Source organism: Otolemur garnettii, unplaced genomic scaffold, assembly GCF_000181295.1.
Source record: "Otolemur garnettii isolate 467f Iridium unplaced genomic scaffold, OtoGar3 scaffold00226, whole genome shotgun sequence".
Taxonomy (NCBI): Eukaryota; Metazoa; Chordata; class Mammalia; order Primates; family Galagidae; genus Otolemur; species Otolemur garnettii.
This window is the reverse complement of record NW_003852621.1, coordinates 185,776-207,114: the sequence shown is the minus strand read 5'-3', so window position 1 is coordinate 207,114 and position 21,339 is coordinate 185,776. Positions and strand designations below refer to the sequence as shown.

The 21,339-nt window shown below is 42.8% G+C and overlaps 1 protein-coding gene and 1 non-coding gene across 3 annotated transcripts in view; both read right to left on the bottom strand.

The window, feature by feature from the left end:
• Positions 1 to 21,339, bottom strand: part of EXOC3 (exocyst complex component 3) — a 35,742-nt gene that overhangs the window by 9,470 nt on the left and 4,933 nt on the right. For both annotated transcript variants that reach the window (XM_023508172.1, XM_003802006.3), the window contains 4 exons: positions 19,462 to 19,681; positions 4,802 to 5,483; positions 1,617 to 1,734; positions 878 to 1,003 (listed from right to left, as the gene is read on the bottom strand). In XM_023508172.1, coding sequence (XP_023363940.1) covers positions 878 to 1,003; positions 1,617 to 1,734; positions 4,802 to 5,483; positions 19,462 to 19,681 — 1,146 coding nt within the window. The remainder of the gene's footprint in view (positions 1 to 877; positions 1,004 to 1,616; positions 1,735 to 4,801; positions 5,484 to 19,461; positions 19,682 to 21,339) is intronic.
• Positions 16,488 to 16,591, bottom strand: LOC111722266. Its single transcript, XR_002771114.1, has one exon. It is a non-coding gene; the product is annotated as a small nucleolar RNA U13 (small nucleolar RNA).

The following is a 21,339-nucleotide window of genomic DNA, read 5'->3' as shown; positions in this document are numbered from 1 at the left end:
CCTACTACTTTCTCACCAAGTAAAAGACCAAGTGAATCATTTCTTTCCTACAGAGTGGTCTCTATTGGGGTACCTGTCTACCCTCACCAGCTGACAAGGAGGGGGCTCCCAGTGGGCATTTCACCTTTACTCACTTCTACTGACTTTGTGCTGTAAAAGTTTCCTAAGAGTCTTGAGCTGGGAGAAGGGGCCAAGCTTGGTGAGCTGGACATGGGTGGATGAGGAGGGTGGGGCAGGGCGGGGGTCAAGCCACTGCTGACCAACAGCCTCATCCAGAGGCATCATCACCAGCCTGGCTGGAGTCTGAACAACTCCTCAGTAGACAGGGCCCAGCAGATCTCCTAACACTGCTCAGCTCCTGCCCTCAGTGACATCACTCAAAGGAAGAAAACATGATATGCCAAGACAGGACAGTGGGAAACAGATTGCTGGGCACCCAGAGTTAGTTCAGTCATGAGAACACCCTGGAGCTGATACCTGGGGCTATGAAGAGTACAGGAAAGATGTATAGGACCTTTCCCAGTCCACCAGACCACACTCAATTATGTGACATTTCTGATGCCAAAATCTCAGCCACTTACAATAGAAAAAAAACAAGCCAACTCAAATCTGAAAGCCACATGTAAATAGCATGGTTAGGCTCTAGACCAAACCCCAAAGGACTAGGAAGACTTAAGTGACCTTGGGCAAAATGACTTGACAAGCATGAGGGAGCAAGAGAGGGGGAGAGAAGAGGAAGACTTAGGTGGTTCAGGCAGGGCTCTCAGTGTCTCCGGGCTTCCCAGATAAAGACCAAGGGCATCTTGTGTCCCTTGGTCTGAAGCCAGCAGACCCTACAACCTCCCAGGAAATGGCCCAAGGAACCCCGCAGCAGTACCTGGAAGACAATGGCGGGCAGGGTGGTCTGGTAGTACCCATCCTGGTCAGCCTCAGGCTCCGTCTCTTTGACCCAGTCTTTCTTATCTGTTTCTAGTGCTTTCCGCAGCCAGGCAATGATGTTGGACTAAAGGAGATTCAGCGTTATGCATAAAAGAGGAAAAGAACAGGTATTATGAGCCTGGCTGCTGAGCTGCACTGAGCCCTGCTGCTGAGCCATGCCGGTCAACCAGACTCAGTGTGGCACAGAGCCCTGATTCTGTGGTGGGCAGTGCCCAGTAGTCTCCATGGACTTTAATCAAAAGCCTCTTTTAGGATAAAAATGGAGAATGGACCAGAACATCTCTTGGCTAGAAGCACAGAGACTAGGGTGGACAAGGTCTGGCCAGGCGCAGACCCCACAGGAAGACAGCTCCTCTTCCTAGGGACACTTGACACTGCAGTAATAGCCCTGTCTTTGCTGTCTGGCCTTGAGAAGGCAGACCTGACTGCTTGCACTGAGGCCACCTATGGTCACCAGAGGCAGCCAGACCTGCCCTTCAGTCCCAACAGTCACCCTCAGCCTGGACTCAGGGCCAAGATCCCAGCAGATCCCACACATGGCCTGGGCCTGAGGTCAGCTCCCTCCTCTCACTGGCAAACAGAAGCTTCCCACCCTGCCTCCTGCTGCCCAATGGCCAAAGCCCAAATTGCAGGTGCCCAGCAGTAGTTCAGGGGTCCTCAGGTTGGGTTCTACTCACAGTGAGTGTGGACATGTATGTGTCGAGCAGCTCAGAGACTACATGTGGAGAGAGCAAAGGCTCAAGAGTGCTGACGTCCACTTCTGGGGCCAATTCCACATTCCCCATCATCTCTGCACTGCAGTGAGACCAGCAATGAGAAAAACAGACCAGGGACACAGGAACACACCCCAGTCAGTCCCACCACTGCTACTTCTGACATGCAGATGCTGTCATCCTGAAGGCCTCTCTGCTGTAGACTTCCCATACTGTGGAGGCAGTGGAATCTCATGTGGTCATGTGGCCACCTCAGCCTGGCCTCAGTTTCGTGCTAGCTTCATAGGGTGTGGGGGCTTAAAGTCAGGAAAGAACCCCAGAGACTGGGGCTTGGCAGTCAGGAAGTGCTAGGCAAACACATTTACAATGAGTAATGCAGCTAGACCACCACAGGTTCCTTGTCCATGGTTTTATACCCTTGGATCAACCAAGCAGAGATCAAAAATATTTAGGGAAAATCAATGAAAGACAGTAATATAGTAAAATATAATACAAATTAAACAATACAGTGTGACAACTTATAATGCACTTGCACTGTAACAGGCACTGCAAGTAATCTAGGGACAGTTCAGAGCATATGGGCAGATGTGTGCAGGATATGCCTATACTGTGCCACGAGGACAAGGGACCTGGGCTTCAGATGGTTTTGGTATCTAAGGAGGTCCCAAAGTCAATTTTCTCTGAATTCCAAAGGACAATTGCTATAGTTTGGGAACAAATCATTGCAGTCATGGTCACTAATCTCTCTCTCTTTTTGTTTTTTTGAGAAAGACTCTCACTTTGTTGCTCTGCACTGCACTGCAGAGTGCAGTGGCGTCAGAGCACACAGCAACTTCAAACTCTTGGGCTAAAGCTATCCTCTTGCCTCAGCCTCCCAAATAGCTGGAACTATAGGTGCCTGCCACAATGCCAGGGTATTTTTTAGAGACAGGGTCTCACTCCTGCTCAGGGTGGTCTGGAACTCCTGAGCTCAGGTGATCCACTTGCCTTATCCTCCCAGAGTGCTAGAATTACAGGCATGAACCATCGTCTGGCCTTTATGGTCATAAATTTGTGTGGAAGATAGTAACCAGGACACAGAGTCCATGACATACCTGATGAAAAACACATCAGCAAGAACAAAAATCATACTCTGTGTATGGTGTAGAAGACAGGAAGCATGCACCACATTTTAGAAAAAAGCTTCCATGAGAAACAGTACTGTGTATATGGGTGGGTTCTTAAAAAGCTAAGGTGTGATTACTCAGAAAATTCTTATCTTATGCCACTTTCCCTAAAGATGTACTTAGAAATACCCTGAATGGTATCACTAATAGCTAGTCCACTATCCTAAGAAACCCAAGGCCTTCCTGAATGAAGAAGTGTTCCCTGAAATTCTTCCAGTGTGTGAAGACTACCTAGATTCTTTTGCCCTAAGAATCCAATTCAGTGTGTCTGTTCAAGTGACAAGGCAGCTCACCTGCCTGGGAAGGCCCTCTATGACAGAGTGGTCACAGCTAACATGAAGATACTCAAGGTCAACTGGACATTGTGTGTGCTGAGAGAATGCACAGCCCATCCAGGGGCTTGAGCCAGGCACAGCCCAGGACCTGGACCTGAACCCTGCCCCCACTCGCTATCCATGAGTACATGGCCATTCCTGATGGGATGGTCATAATGGATGGTCATAATTCCTGCCTCACAACTGCCTGAGGGTCATGAGGGCCTGGGGGCACGATGTCCAGGGCCAAGCATATAGTAAAGCTACAAAAACACTAGCCACATCCCCTTTGGGTGACATTTTCTTTCTCTTCATATCTTTTGTATTGAAGTGTACAAATTCTCTACTATCAGTAGCTACCAGTAAACAAATCTCACTGCTAAAAAATGAAGTTTACTTAATTTCTCTGTAGCAGTGACAAGAGGGGGAAAAAAAGAAATTCCAATAAATTACTTAATATTGTTTTCTATTCATAAAACCACGCAAAATTAAATTATCATTTCAGCTGCCATATTTTAAAAAATTTCAGAATACCTCCACCACTGCCTCATTTTTTAATTGCTACCATACATAAATTCATGCAGGAAGTGGCTCATGTTCCCTTAAAACATTAAGTGACAAAATCTCATGCTAAAATGCAGAAAGGATAATGGATTTTTCTAGGATTCTCTATGCTATAATTTTATTTTTATAAGATTAACTGTTGCAGCTCACTGCGGAGAAAAAAACAAACTTGGTGCTGCCAGAGGCTGGGCAGATTACTGCTGGGGGTCTCCTCCCCAGCTGAGGACTCTGTACAGGTCATGGCACTTCTGGGACTCCACCCACCCTCACCTGCAAAGTGGGCAACAACCTCATTTGCCCATGAGGGAGTAACCCAACCCACAGTGAGAGCAGAAAACCAGCCTAGCACTGGCCTGCTCACTCTGACACCAACAAGAGCATCAGAGATGCCACCACCACAACAGTACTCATATCACGACACACAACAGCACTCACATGACAGCACTCACACCACAATGCATTCACAGCACCACTTACACTCCCACGACAGCTTTCACACAACCACTCACACCACAACAGCACTCACATGACAGCACTCACAGCACCATGATGCACTCACAGCACTACTCACACTCCCACAATAGCTCCCACACCACAACAGCACTCACAGCACAACTCACACTCCCACGATAGCACTCACATGACTACTCACACCACCACTCACACTCCCATGACAGCACTCACACCACAACAGCACTCGTACCATCACTTACACTCCCGGGACAGCACTCACACTACAACAGCACTCAAACCACTCACACCTCTACAAGAGCACTCATATCACCACACCACCACTCCCACAAAAGCATTCACACTACCACTCACACCACAACAGCACTCACTCCACCATGACAGCACCTACACCACCAGACACCTTGCCACGACAACACTCATACCACCTTACCACCACTTACACAACCACAACAGCACTCATTCCACCACTCACACCACCACGCCACAAGCTGGGCCCTGACCTCAAGGATAAGCCCCCAGTAGGTGGACAACAAAGACCTTCATAAGCCAGAAGGCAGTGCCCGTGGGCATAGATACCTGCCCAGAGACCAGCACTGGCCTGACTGTTCAGTCCCAGGATGCAGGGCCATACCTCCTGTGGGTGTTTAGGACCCAGGTCAGCAGGCTCACTATCTCGTTGGCTTCTAGGTCCTCTGCCGCGAGCTCCTGCATCCGTGTGCTCAAGGCTCGGTGGTACATATTCAGGAGGTTTTTAAAGATCTCATAATGGGGAGGAAAACACTGAACCATCAGGTTTTTGGCAACAATGAGGTCATCCAGCACGTACTTCCTGACGATCTCCAGGTGGCGGACAAGCCACATCTTATCCGATTCCCTGGTATCTGCCTGTGTGCCTTCAATTCTGGTAGTCACAGTTCTCTCCAAGATGGCAAACATTTTCTCTTTCCAATTTTTGGGCCTTCCAGGAGGAACAAAACCAGTTTGCTTTTTTCTGTCAAGGATACGCCTGTCAATTTTTTCTTCTCTTTCAATGATCCTGACAACTGAGACCAGTAAGGTGGGGTCACGGCGTACAGTGACCAGCGACCTCTGCAGCACCATCCACAGCTGCTTGGCCAGCTCATCGGAGAGCCCCTGCGTACTGCCAAAGTAGCTGTGGATAAGGGCCATGTCGCGTGTGTTCCCACTGTCCATGCGGTATTGTTCATACATCAGCCCATCCCGGGAGCACTCCAAGTCCATCAGCTTGCGGTGGGCTTGCAGAAGCGCCCCTTGCTCAATCAGGTCCTGGGTCTCCCTTACAATCTCAGGCACTAGGAGAAAGGTACAAAAGGGATACATGAAAAAAAAAAACCCCAAAACGTAAAAGGTCACGTGCAGGATTCCGAGCAGATGGTAGGGTGGGAAGAACCAGGGAGCTGGCAACGACATGGGCAGAATCTACCTCACATGACCATTTTGGAGCTCTGGAATCTGTCGAAGGATAGTAACTTTCAGAGAAGGCACGACTGATAAACTATGGTTAATTTTGGCCCATTTTGGGCTCCCAGCACAATAGCAGCAACCCATCCCTCACCTGCTCCTGGAGCAGCCTGCACAGCCACCAAGAGTTGTGATGGCTAGGCAGCACCCTGTCCTGTGTGAACCTGGGATCTGTTCGCTGGTCACTGGCAGACACAGGTAGATAGATGACACTGCACCTCCCCACACTGCCACAAGTCCTCCCTGCCCGCACTGGGCTGCTCACAGCCTGCAGTGACTTCCCACCACCTTTGCTGTCTTCTTTTTCCTCTTTGATAGCCAGATCTGTAAGAATGAAGGCATTCAAATGTGACAGAAATACCAGGTAAATTATAAAGTGAGCATACACAAGCAAAGGCAGGACTCAGACGAGACCCAAGATGACACTGCATTTACACTTCAGTCTGACTCCAGCACAGACAGTCTACAACCCAGACGCAAAAATCAGCATGACCCAGGGAAAGGAGATAAGTTTGGTATTGCCGTACTTCAGTTTTTAACTCATCTTTTTATTTTCTACATGATTTAAGACACTAACACATTTTTAAAAAATAGTCTAAAAGCTAGTAGTACTGTAACCTTGGATTATAACTCCATATTTTGTCTTATGCATAATTAAAGAAACTAATGCATTATAAAGATCATTACTCTGTTTTTGAACATAGTGTATAAAGACGTAATTCTGAGAAATCGAAAAACAAAAGGAGGACAAGAACAGAGCCACACAGGGACAGATTTTGTGTTATGAAATTACACTGATATAAATTAAAAATGAGCTGATATAATGGTAGATATTAAATGCAATCTCCATGGTAATCATGAAGAAAAGAGCTATAGAACACATACAAAAGAAACAAGAAGGTAGTTAAAATGTTTCACTATAAAAAAACCCCTAAAACACAAAAGAATATGGAAAATGGAACAAATTCCTAGACACACAAAAACTACCAAGAACTGAATCACAAACAATGGGAAATCTGAACAGATCCATTGATGGAGACTGAACCAGTAATTGAGAATCTCCCCAGAGGAAAAACTCTGGCCTAACGGCCTCACTGGTGAAGTCACCAATACTTAGAAAAGAACACTAATCCTTCTCAAACTTTCCCAAAAATGAACTGGAAGGAACATATCCTAACTCACGCTATGAGGCCAGGTTATCTTGCTACAAAGACACTACAAGGAAAGAAAGCTACAGACCAACAGCCCTAAAGAACACTGATGTGAAAATCTTCAACAAAATACTAGCAAACTGAATTCACCAGAAAACTGACTAGCAACTTTTAATTCACCAAAATTAAAAGTTTTACATATCATGACTAACTGGGATTTATTCCTGGAATACAAGGATGGTTCAACAAATGAATATCAATTAATGTACTACAGCATATTAACCAAATGAAGGACAAAAATCATACAATGATTTTAAGTGGTACAGAAAAAGAACTTAACAAAATTCAACACCCTCTCATGATAGATAAAAAACACTCAACAAACTCAGAATAGAAAGACTACCTCAAAGTAACAAAAGCCATATATGAAAAACCCATAGCAAATATCATAGTCAATGGTAAAAACCAAAAGGTTACTCTAAAATCATGTACAAGGCAGTACTATTCAACATACTACTGAAGCAATATAGGCAAGAAAAAGAAATAAAAGGCATCTAAATTGGAATGAAAGAAATAAAACCTCACAAGTATAACAGAAATACCCACCCCCACAAAAACTGTCAGAATAAACAAATTCAGTAAAGTAGCAGGATACAAAAATTAACACAAAAAAATCAGTTGCATTTCTACACAAGGTCTGGCAGTTAAGTTTGCGAACTCATCCTAGAAAAAGTGCTACATACTTCATTGCTGAATATCTCTATAGTCACCTTCAAAGTACTCCCCTTGAGAAGCTATGCACTGACACTGGTACCGAGTTCACCCTTCAGAGCGATTATGGAATTCTTTTTCTGGAATGGCCACCAGAGTTGTTGTTGTAATACCCTTGATGCTGTCATACTTTTTGTGTTGTCACAGTATCCTTGATGTCCTGAATGTCATCAAAATGTCTTCCTTTCAATATTCTTTATTTTCAGGTAAAGAAAAAAGTCATTGTGGGCCAGATCAGGTGAGCAGGGAGGGTGTCCCAATACAGTTATTTGTTTATAGGGTAAAAACGCCCTCACAGACAGTGCCGTGTGAGCTGGTGCAGTGTCATGATGCAAAAGCCATGAGTTGTTGGCCAAGATTTTCCATTAAGATTCCTGTTTCTCTATCAAGGTTTATTAGATCTGCTATGCCCTTCACAGTCAGCCAATGATTTTGATGCACAGTTTGACAAATTTTTGTAATATTTTTGTCAGTTCTACTCATTATTGGCCACCCTGACCTCTCTTCATCAGTGACAGTTCTCTCACTTCAGAAAAATGTTTAATCCATTTGTACACTGCTGTTTTCTTCATGGTATTATCCCCATAAACTTGGACTAACAAGTCCCTGATTTCACTTCCATTCTTGCTAAGTTTAATAAGAAAATTATGAATATTTGTTCATTGCTCTAATTCACTCTCTGACATTCTCCCGATAGCACACAAAAACACTCAACAATAACGAACACCACTCAGCAAGACACTGCCACCAGTACTCCACTCATTGACATGAAAACAACTGTGAGATACTGACATACCAAGGTTATGAAACCTCACTGGGCTGTCTGTACAGTGCTGCCAGTGCACGTGCACGGTGGCAAGTTCATGAACTTAATTGTATACTGACAAGAATATTTTAAGAAAAACTGTTCCACTTTATAGTATCAAAAAGAATAGACTCGGCGCCTGTGGCGCAAGTGGCTAAGGCATCAGCCACATACACCTAAGGTGGTAGGTTCGAATCCAGCCCAGACCTGCCAAAAACAACAAAGACGGCTGTAACAAAAAAAAAAAAATAGCCGGGCGTTGTGGCGGGCGCCTGTGGTCCCAGCTACTTGGGAGGCTGAGGCAGGAGACTCGCTTGAGCCCAGGAGTTAGAGGTTGCTGTGAGCTGTGATGTCATGGCACTCTACTCAGGGGGACAGCTTGAGGCTCTGTCTCAAAAAAAAAAAATACTAATAAATCAGTATTAGTAAAGTACAGAAGTAAAAGACTTATACAACAAAAACTACACAACATTGCTAAAAGAAATTAAAGAATGAAAAGACATTTCATGTATGCAGATTAGAAGACTTGATACAGTTAAAATGTCAATACTACCCAAAGCTATCTATAGATTCCATGCAGTCACAATCAAAATCCCGAAATCCTTCTTTGCAGAAATAGCAAAATCCATCCTAAAATTCATATAGAATCCAAAAGGACTTCAAATACTCAAATAATTGTTTAAGAAAGAAAAGGAACAAAATTGGAGATTCACACTTCCTGACTTAACAAAGCTATAGTAATCCAAATAGTGTGGTACAGGCATAAAGACATACAGATCCAAGGAACAGAATGGAGACTCCCAAATAAACCTCATATATCTGACTTATTTTTGATAAGGGTGCTTGAGATCATTCAGTGGGAAAGGAAGTCTATTCAACAAATGGAGCTGGGAACACTGGATATCCACATGCAAGAGTGAAGTTGGACCCTTACCTAAACACTATATAAAAATTAACTCTAAATTTATCAAGGATGGGCACAGTGGCTCATGCCTGTAATCCCAGCACTCTGGGAGGCTGAGAGGCAGGTGGATCACTTGAGCTCACCAGTTTGAGACCAGCGTGAGCAAGAGTGAGACCTCATCTCTACTAAAAATACAAAAACTAGCCAGATGACAAGGTAAGCACCTACAGTTCCAGCTTCTTGGAAGGCTGAGGCAGAAGGATCACTTGAACCAAGGGGTTTGAGGCTGCTGTGAGGCACCAAGACATCACAGCACTCTACCCAGAGTGACAAAGTGAGACTTGGTCTCAAAAAAAAAAAACTGATGAAAAACCTAAATGTAAGAGTTAAAACTAAAAAAGATTAGGAGGCTCAGCGCACATACCACAGTGATTAGGGTGCCAGCCACATACATAGAGGCAGGTGGGTTCAAACCCAGCCTAGGCCTGCTGAACAACAGTGCCAACTGCAACAACAACAAAAAATAGCTGGGTGCAGTGGAGGGCGCCTATAATCCAGCTACTTGGGAGGCTGAGGTGAGAGAATTGCTTAAGCCCAAGAGTGAGGTTGCTGTGAATTGTGATGCCATAGCTCTCTACTGAGGGTGACACAGTGAGACTCTGTCTCAATAAATAAATAAATAAATAAATAAATAAATAAAATAGATTAGGAGAAAACATAAGGGCAAAAGCTTCATGATAATGAATTTGGCAATTTCTTGGATAGGACATCAAAGGCAAAGGCAACAAAAGTAAAGATAGATATAATGGACTTCATGAAAATTAAAACCTTTTGTGCACCAAAAGACATTATCAATAGAGTAAAAGAGCAACTCACAGAAGGGGTAAAATAATTGCAAATCATACATCTGATAAAAGATTAATATCCAGAATAGAGAACATCCTGAACAATTAAGAGAAACACCCTCATCCAAAAAAGATAGTCAATAACTACATGAAGTGACACTCAAAATCATCAGTCATCAGAGACATACAGACCAAACCACAACACAATATGCCACCTCACACTTGTGTATTAGGATGGCTATTACCAAAACAAATAAAAAAAGAAGCACGGATGAAGATACGGAAAAACTGAGAACCCTGCACACTATTGTGAGAAATGCAAAATGGTGTAGACACCGTGGAAAACAATTTGGCAGTTGCCCAAAAACCTAAACACACCATTTGATCTAACAACTCCATTTCAGGTACATATACTCCAAAAGAACTCAAAGCAAGCTATTTGTACACTCATGTGAACTGCAGCATCATTCACAATAGCTAAACATGGGAGCACCTCAAGTGTCCACCAACAGATAAATGGATAAGCAAAATGTGACATATTTACGCGATGGAATATTATTAAGCCTGAAAAAGGAAGGGTGCTGTACACTTAAGGACTCAGTGGCTTACTGAGTAATCTCAGCACTATGGTAGGTCAAGTTGGGAGGAATGCTTGGGGTCAGGTGTTTGAGACCAAAGACCAGGTGGGCAACATAGCAAAACCTTGTCTCTACAAAACAATCAGGCACTGGCTTGGCACCCATAGCACAGTGGTTATGGTACCAGCCACATACACCGAGGGTGGCGGGTTCAAACCTGACCTGGGCCAGCTAAGAACAATAATGACAACTGCAACAAAAAATAGCTGGGTATTATGGTGGGCGCCTGTAGTCCCAGCTACTTGAGAGGCTGAGGCAAGAGAATCGCTTAAGCCCAAGAGTTTCAGGTTGCTGTGAGCTGTGATACTCTGTACTCTACCCAGGGCAACATAGTGAGACTCTGTCTCAACAACAACAACAACAAAAACAAAAACAAAAATCCAGGCACTGTGCTCTAGCCCTGGCAACAGAAAGGTTGCCTCAAAAAAAAAAAAAAAAAAAAAAAGCAAGAACAACAACAACAAAAAAATCCAAGGAGCAAGATGGCAACTGAGTAACAGCTTTTTTGTGCCCTGAGATTGGGGAGAGAAAACTCCAGGCATCTCTGGCTGGTGGGATCTGACCAGAAACATCCCGTTGTAAACATAGGAAGATAGCGAGAGACTTCTGGACCCCAGGAGGAGGGCAAAAGCAGTGGAGAACTGGCAAGCAGTTACATGTATTTGTTTGGTCGAAGGCTGCCCGCAGCTCTAACTAAACCAGCAGTGAGACTGCAAGCAGGGAAGGCCTTACCTGTGGGCTGTTTTGTTTTTTTTTTGGACTCGGGCACTTGGTTGAACTACTTTGGGAGAATTTGGGCAATAGTGCACGCAACTTTAAGCGTTGTCTAGGGCTCCAGACTGAGCCGCTGAGTCTGAACAGAGCTAATATTGTTCGGTTGTGGGCTGCCAGTGCAGCCATTGTGGGCCACCAGAAATGCCCCTGTAGGCTCTACCCTCAGGGTCACAGAACAAGGATAGGGCCAGGAGACCTTGGGTGAATAATCGAGTGACTGAGTAGCCCAAAGACAGGGACTGAGACGCTGGGGAGCAGCTGAGATTTCAGTGTTTGGCAGTAACAGAGCTGCCTTGCAGCCTTGGTCCTTAGGGGCATAGAGTGAGACCGGTTTTGGCGCACTGGATAAGCAGGCAGCCACTTCAGGAGCGATCTCAGTGACAAGTGCTTTCCTGGGAAAGCTTCTGCTTAGCCAAGGTTAATGGTTTAAAGTGTCTTGTAGCAGGCTGAGGAGAGACTTAGGCTCTCAACTCTGCAGGGTTTGAGAAACCAGCAGAGGCCTCCAGTTGCCATCTCATACAGTTGTATCAGCATTGTGAGATGTTAATATCTCATACCCCAGAAGATCACCTGTTGCCCACACAATATTCGGCAAGATATATGTGCTGCTTTGGTATTTTTTGTTTGTTTTTATTTCAACATTTTCCCTTTAGATTTTTTTTCTTTCTTCATTTTTTTTGGTTTAAATATAATTTTTCATTGTTGCCTTCTTTAACAATTAGAACTTCATTTTTGCTAATGTTTCTGCCCCTATTATTGTTTTTTTCCCCCAATTTTATCCCGTAAGATCTTTTGTTTGGCTGCTTTGGTTTGATTTATGGTATTTTTGTTTTCCTCTCTACTTGGTGGAGGTGGGGTACTGTGTCGGAGCAGGCTGCCAAAGAGCTGCTGACCTCAAGGAATCCTCCTAACCCAGCAGCTCCAGAGGTTGGGGGTTTTAAAGGTTGGGTCAAAGTACCCTATTGGGCAACTTTATTATTCCTGTCTCCCTCTTTCTGTACCTCTCTTCTTTTTGTCAATATTCTCTTTTACTCACTCCCCTCCTTTCTCTTTTTTTTAAATCTTTTTTTCCCTTCTTGCTCTTCAGTCTTCTTATCCTTCTGGTCCTGTACCAAAAGGACTCATCAAAACCTTAGGCCAGAGGCATGGTAACTTAAAGAGCAAGAGGAAGTGGGTGGTGCCTGTGGCTCAAAGGAGTAGGGCACTGGCCCCGTATGCTGGAGGTGGTGGGTTCAAACCCAGCTCCGGCCTAAAACTGCAAAAAAAAAAAAAAAAGAGCAAGAGGAAGTAAAAGGAAAATTAGGGCAAGGAAACAGATAAAAGAATACACTCATAAGGAAGAATCAGCAGAAAAATCGTGGCAACATGAGAAACCAGTCCAGAGCAACCCACTCCAAGAGACCATGAGGTAACTATTGCAGAGGATTCCAACTATAAAGAAATGTTAGAAATGACAGAAGGGGAATATAAAATACAGATGATGAAACAATGAAGGAAACTGCTGACAAAGTGGAAAATAACCAAAAGGAAATCCAAAAACAGAATCGAGTAAGAACAATATGAAGAATATAAAAAGGATATAGCAGAGCTGAAGGAACTGAAGCAGTCAATTAGGGAACTTAAAGATGCAATAGAAAGTATCAACAACAGATTAGACCATGCAGAAGAAAGAATCTCAGAGGTACAGGACAAAGCTCTTGAGATAACTCAGATCAGCGGTTCTCAACCTATGGGTCATGAACCACAGGAACTGTATTAAAGGGTTCCAGCATTAGGAAGGTTCCAACATACGAGTTATAGGTATTCCAGAAGGGGAAGAAGAATGCCCCAGAGGAATGGAAGCCATACTGGAGAATATTATAAATGAAAATTTCGCAAATATCACCAAAGATTCTGACACACTCCTTTCAGAGAGATATCAGACCGCAGGTTGCCTCCACTCCAATAGAGCTTCTCCAAAACACATTCTGATGAACCTGTCCAAAGTCAAGACAAAAGAAAAGATTTTGCAAGCTGTCAGGAGTGAGCGCCAATTGACCTACAGGGGCAAATCAATCAGGGTGACTGCGGACTTCTCTAATGAAACTTTTCAAGCCAGAAGACAATGGGCATCTACCTTTAATATACTTAAACAGAATAACTCCCAGCCCAGGATTCTATATCCTGCTAAGCTACGCTTTAAAATTGATGGAGAAATCAAATCTTTTACTGATATGCGAACATTGAGGAAATCTGCCACAAGACCAGCTGTATAGGAAATACTTCAACCTGTTCCACACACCCTCACAATGGACCACCAGCAAAGTAAGCATCCAGAAAGTAAGGACAGAACCTAGTTTCCACAATGATGCAAAAGACAAAACTAAGCAATGGATTTTCATAAAATAAGATGAATAATGCTACCACACTTATCAATTATCTCAATAAATGTTAATGGCTTGAATTCCCCACTGAAGAGGCATAAATTGGCCAAGTGGATTAAAAAACAAGCCATCCATTTGCTGTCTGCAGGAAATATACCTAGCCTCAAAAGATAAATTAAAGCTCGGAGTTAAGAGTTGGAAGACAATTTTTCAGGCAAACAGAATCTAGAAGAAAACAAGGAGTTGCAATCTTCTTTTCAGATACAGGTGGATTTAAAGCAACTAAAGTCAAAAAAGACAAAGACAGTCACTTCATATTGGTTAAGGGGAAAATACAACAAGAAGACATTTCAATTCTAAACATGTATGCACCCAACTTAAATGCTCCCAGATTCTTGAAACAGACTTTACTTAGTCTGAGCAATATGATATCCTATAACACAATAATAGGAGACTTTAACACCCCTCTCACAGAGCTGGACAGATCCTCTAAATAGAAATTAAACAAAGATATAAGGGATTTAAATGAGACACCCTAGAACAACTGTGCTTCAACATATATAAAACACTCCATCCTAAAGATAAAGAATATACATTCTTTTTATCGCCCCATGGAACATTCTCCAAAATTGATCATATCCTAGGACACAAAACAAACCTCAAAAGAATTAAAAGAACTGAAATTTTACCTTGTATCTTCTCAGACCACAAGGCACTGGAACTCAACTCCAACAAAAACGTTCAACCCCACACAAAGGCATGGAAATTAACCTTATGCAAAATGACAGCTGGGTGCAGGAATAAATAAAAAAGGACGTCATTAACTTCTTGAACATAACAACAATGAAGAGACAAGCTACCTAAACCTGTGGGATACAGCAAAGCAGTCCTGAGAGGAAAATTTATTGCTTTAGATGCCTACATCCAAAAAACAGAAAGAGAGCACATCAACAATCTCACAAGCCATCTTATGGAACTGGAAAAAGAAGAACAATTTAAGCCTAAACCCAGCAGAAGAAAAGAAATATCCAAAATTAAATCAGAGATTAATGAAATTGAGAACAAAAGAATTATCCTGAAAATTAACGGAACAATTAATTTTTTGAAAAAAATAAATAGTTTTATTGAAACTAGTTTTTTGAAAAAATAAATAGATAAACTTTTGGTCAGACTAACTAGAAACAGAAAAGTAAAATCTAGGGTAACCTCAATGAGAATTGATAAAGGGGAAATAACAACTGATGCCACAGAGATACAAGAAATTATCTCTGAGTACTACCAGAAACTCTAAGCCCAGAAATTTGACAATGTGAAGGAAATGGATCAATATTTGGAATCACACCTTCTCCCTAGACTTAGCCAGGAAGAAACAGATCTCCTAAACGGACCAATTTCAAGCACTGAGATCAAAGAAACAATAAAAAAGTTCTCAACAAAAAAGTGCCCTGGTCTGGATGGCTTCACACCAGAATTCTATCAAACCTTCAAAGAAGAGCTTATTCCCATACTACAGAAATTATTACAAAAAATTGAGAAGGAAAGAATCTTTCCCAATATGTTCTATGAAGCAAACATCACCATTATACCAAAACCAGGAAAAGACCCAACTAAAATGGAGAACTTCACATCTATTTCACTAATGAATATAGATGCAAAAATTCTCGACAGAATCCTAGCCAATAAATCACAACTGATCATCAAAAAAGTCATACATCATGATCAAGTAGGTTTCATCCCAGGGATGCAAGGCTGGTTTAACATACACAAATCCATAAATGTTATTCACCGTATTAACAGAATCAAAAGTAAAGACAATATGATCCTCTCAATAGATGCAAAAAAAGCATTTGATAAAATCCAGCATCCTTTTCTAATTAGAACATTAAAGAGTATAGGCATAGGTGGCACATTTCTTAAACTGATCGAAGCTATCTATGACAATCCCACAGCTAAAGTTTTATTGAATGGAGTGAAACTGAAAGCTTTTCCACTTAGAACTGGAACCAGACAAGGTTGTCCTCTATTGCCATTACTATTCAACACAGTGCTGGAAGTTCTAGCCAATACAATTAGGCAAGACAAGGAAATAAAGGGCATCCAAATGGGAGCAGAGGAGGTCAAACTCTCCCTCTTTGCTGATGATACGATCTTATGCTTAGAGAATCCCAAAGACTCAACCACAGACTCTTGGAAGTCATCAAAAAATATAGTAAGGTCTTAGGATATAAAATCAATGTCCACAAGTCAGTAGCCTTTGTGTATGCCAATAACAGCCAAGACGAGAGGCTAATTAAGGACACAACTCCCTTCACCACAGCTTCAAAGAAAATGAAATACCTAGGATTATACCAAACAAAAGAGGTGAAGGACCTCTATAAAGAAAATTATGAAACCCTAAGAAAGGAAACAGTAGAGGATATTAACAAATGGAAGAACATACCATGCTCATGGCTGGGAAGAATCAACGTTGTTAAAATGTCTATACTTCCCAAAGCAATCTACCAATTCAATGCCATCCCTATTAAAATACCAATGTCATACTTTCAAGACTTGGAAAAAATGATTCTTCAGTTTTTTCTTTTCACATCAGACGGGAAATGTGCCGATGTCATAACAACATTTGTCGGAAGCACATTTCATGCATGTGCATAAAAACCCAATCATCATATTTATGAACTACAAAAGGATCTGATTCTTCATTTTGTATGGAACTGGAAAAACCGGTGCTGGGAGAACTGGATATCCATATGTAAAGGAGGAAGGAATCTTCAGTAAAAGACTGAAACTGGACCCACACCTTTCTCCATTCACAAAAATTGATTCAAGATTAATAAAAAACTTAAATTTAAGGCATAAAACGATAAAAATCCTCAAAAAAAGCATAGGAAAAACACTGGAAGAGATCAGCCTGGGCAAAGTCTTTATGAAGAAAACTGCCATGGCAATTGCAACAATAACAATAAACAAATGGGACTTAATTAAACTGAAAAGCTTCTGTACAGATAAGGAGACAACAACCAAAGCAAATAGACAACCTACACAATGGGAAAGGATATTTGCATATTTTGAATCAGACAAAAGCTCAATAACTAAGATCTATAGAGAACTCAAATTAATCCACATGAATAAAGCCAACAATCCCATATATCAATGGGCAAGGGAGATGAACAAAACCTTCTCTAAAGAAGACAGATGTGTGGCTAGCAAACATGAAAAAATGCTCATCCTTAATTATTAGAGAAATGCAAATCAAAACCACCCTGAGATACCATCTAACCCCAGCGAGAATGGCCCACATCACAAAATCTCAAAACTGCAGATGCTGGCGTGGATGTGGAGAGAAAGGAACATTTTCACACTATTAGTGAAACTGCAAACTAATACAACCTTTTTGGAAGGAAGTATTGAGAACCCTCATAGAACTTCCATTTGATCCTGCAATCCCATTACTAGGCATCTACCCAGAAGGAAAAAAAAAAAACTTTTTCATAAGGACACTTGCACTAGACTGTTTATCGCAGCTCAATTTACAATCGCCAAAATGTGGAAACAGCCTAAATGCCCACCAACCCAGGAATTAATAAGCTATAGTATATGTATACCATGGAATACTATTCAGCCATTAATAAAAATGGAGACTTTACAGCCTTTGTAAAGTCCATCCACCTGGATGGAAGTGGAACACATTATTCTCAGTAAAGCATTACAAGAATGGATAAGCATGAACCCTATGTATTCAATTTTGTTATGAGGACAATTAATGACACAGTGGGGTGTCGGAGAAGGGGAGAGCAGAGAGAAAGAGAGAGAAGAAGAGAGGAAGGTGGAGGAAAGGAAGAGCAGAGAGAGGGAAGGAGGAAGGGGGGTGGGGTCTCGGTGTGTGACACACCTTTTGGGGGCAAGGCACAATTTTAAGAGGAACTTTACCTAACAAATGAAATCAGTATAACTTGGTTTCTTGTACCCTCAATGAATCCCCAACAATAATAAAAAAAAAGACAGATATCAAAACATTAAAAAAAAGAAAAAAAAGCATCTGCACACATGCTTCAACACAAGTGACCTTAACAACATTATGCTCAGTGAAGTGAACAAATCACAAAAAAACAAATGCTGTGTGACTCTACTTACATGGGGCCACAGAGACAGAGAAGAGAATGGAGGGAAAAGGGGGTTAACATTTACTGGGTATAGACTTCCCTTTCTATAAGATGAAGACTTGCAGAGATGGATGGTGGTGATGGTTGCACAACAATATGAATGTGTTCAATTACCACTGAACTGTACACTTAAAAATAAATAAGACTGCAAATTTTGTTATGTATTAATACATTTTATCACAATAATGAGGGGGTTGTGTTCACAGCATTACTCAATTATCAGCAACAAGGAAAGTCTGAAGGGAGCCAAACAACCACTCTTCCAAGTGAAAATTACCCCAAACAGAAACTATGTATATAACATAGACTCATCTGGTCACCAAGGGAAGAAAATTATTTTCAACTGCTATGGAAAATACATGAATTCTGCTAACGTAACATTTTGGTCATCAGGCATTAGTTTTATGACACTGAAAGGAAATGTCAAGAGTAAATTATAAGAGGGAATCAGTAAGAGAGATGCTAGTTGAATGTCATAGAGGAGACCTGAGTGCAGGGACTCTGTTCTAATTGCAGGCAGTGAAGAGTCACTAAGAGGAGCAGCTTCCTGAGCACACACTGCAGAGGGACACAGACCATGGGCCCACACGTGGCCCTGCACACCACGCCCTTGGAAGACAGGCAGGCACAGAGCAGTGGTCCAAGGCACTCAACAATGCTGCAGCTGAAAGCATTAAGGGAAGTCCACTGCACCCAATCACATGTGGCCTCAGGAGCTAAGCAGGGTTTGGCTTCAGAGTTATAGATGGAGCAACTATGGCCAGTATAGAGTGAGTCTAAGGGTCCAGAGGCCTGTGGTTGCTACTGACATGAAACGCTGGGAAGAGAGAAGTTAGTGACATCAACATAGGGATGAAGAGAAATTGCCAAGAGACCAGAAACTGGGACAAAGACAGGGAAGGAGTTAGACCAAGCAAGGCTTCTGCCAAATAATGCTGGTGTCCCTGACAGAGAGAGGGAACCAAGGGGAGAGACAGCCTCTGGAAGGTGAAAGACGAGTGTGAGACTATGTGAACACCACCCCAGATCCCAGAGGAGGGGGTGACCAGGAGGTGGTCATACTGTCTCATCCATAGGGCTGCTCCTCCCCTGATCACAGATCCTTCCTTCTCCACATTGCAGTGTGGGAGTGACACTCCCTTGGGGACTCAGAACTGCAGTGCTCTGAAAGCATGCGCTACTTTTTCAGCCAATCACTTCCACCCATGTTCAGAAGACACTGAGCAGGCAGAAATCAGACTTTCCATCCAGGCTAAGACAGGTCCACAAACATGGAAACTGCCTCTCTATGTCCACAGAGCTCTACTGGACAGAGGAGAACCAATGTGAGCCCAGGCTGTGCTCTGTGAAGCTGTCAGGGCAGGTTTCCCACTACCGTGCCAAATGCATGCCTGTTACCTGAGAAGATGTTCTTGAGATTCTCCACAGCAGCAGCGAGCTGGCTGTGCTGCACCACAGCGTCCTTCACATCCCTGAGGCTCTCGATGGTATTGATGCTCTGCCTCCAGTCCTTGCTGACATCAGCAAGTGACTGCTGGATGTCCCCGACATCATTCAGCGCATTGTGGAGCTGGCTGAGGCCGGTGCGCACGCCGTCCAACTGTGACTGTATTGCAGCCTGAGGGGACACATATAGGTGAGAAGAGCTGTATGCTGCTCCCTACATAACAGACCTTCCCCAAGGGCTAAGTCAGAAAAGAGCCACTGAGTAGCAGAAAAGAGTCAAGACTCAGAAAAAAGGATAATAAAATTAAGAAGAACTTAATTGATGCACAGGGTAACTTTTCCTTCCTTTCTTCCTTACTGCCTGGGAACAGAACAATGACACATTTCAAAGGTTTGCTGAGAACACTTCACCACACCCCCACCCAGCCTCGCACCTAGAGATAGCGAGGCCACTGCATGCCTGCCTTGGGCCCGTGCCCACCCTGAAATGATGTCCTTAGGATGCTGCCCACATTCTTCTTGGGCATCCCTCAGTTTCTAAATGGCTTTTATGTAGGTAGAGAAACAGAAGATTCTTTCCTCAGTTTGAGGGGCTGGAGCTGCTGCTCAGCCAGAACCAGACTCGGCTCAGGGGCAGGTGCACTGACCCCAGCCCCTCTAAGAGGCAGACTGGCTCCACGAGCAGCTGGAACACCACCCAGCAAGCTGTACAGGAGCTGTACAGGAGCGGGCAAGGAGGAAAAGACCAGGCAACACAATGGCTGTCAGGGAACACCTTCTACCAGAGGTTCGAAATGTGTTTAGAAACATGGAAACTATCGTAACAGACCACTCAAGGTTTCTAAGTCACTACTGATCATCATTAGTTAATCTCACAGGTTTTTAGAAAGATAAAAATAAAAATGCAGGCTAAAAATGTGGCAAGTCCAAATTGTTTATTATTATTATTATTATTATTATTTGAGACAGAGTCACTCTGTCACCGACGTTAAGAGTGCTATGGAATCAGCCTACCTTCCCAGCAACCTCAGACTCCTGGGCTCAAATGATTATCCTGCCTCAGCCTCCCAAGTAGCTGGGATGACAGGCACCATAAAACCTGGCTTGTTTTCCTATTTTTAGTAGAGATAGGGTCTGGCTACTGCTCAAGTTGGTCTTGAACTCATGAATCCAAGCAATCCACCAGCTTCGGCCTCCCAGAGTGCTAGGATAACAGGTGTGAGCCACAGGTGTGGGCCTAGCCCAAACTGTTTTTAAATTAATGTTAACCTGTTGTCTCAAAGTAGTCCAAAAGCATTTCTAGATGTGTTATCAACACAACTGAATGATCCTTGCCCTGTCCCATCAGACCAGCTGTTACCTGTCTGCTAAAACTACTTTCAAGTGGAGAGGTGAACTCACTGCCTGTGGGTGAGAATGAATCTTCCTCAAAGGCATTCTCTTAATCCCCAAAACCATTCTGCTGCATGTCAATTTGAGCAGGTTGTAGCTTTAACATTCTATAATTATACTGAGTGTACATATTTTAATAAAAATTTCACCTCTTCATATCAGCAAGTTGAAAGATAATCCAAATCATAAAATACCCTGAAAAAGAATGATTTTCTTCCTTCACGCACACATACACTTAATAAACATGTTTAATTCTGTTCCTCCTACCTACCTCAGGGCCACCATAATGCTCAGCCCATGATAGCATGTGTTAAATTGAGCTAAACAAAATGCTCTTTACTGGTACTCTGCAAAAGAGCTTTATTTATTTTACAGTAGCCTTTTACTTTTTTTTTTTTTTTTGAGACAGAGCCTCAAGCTGTCCCCCTGGGTAGAGTG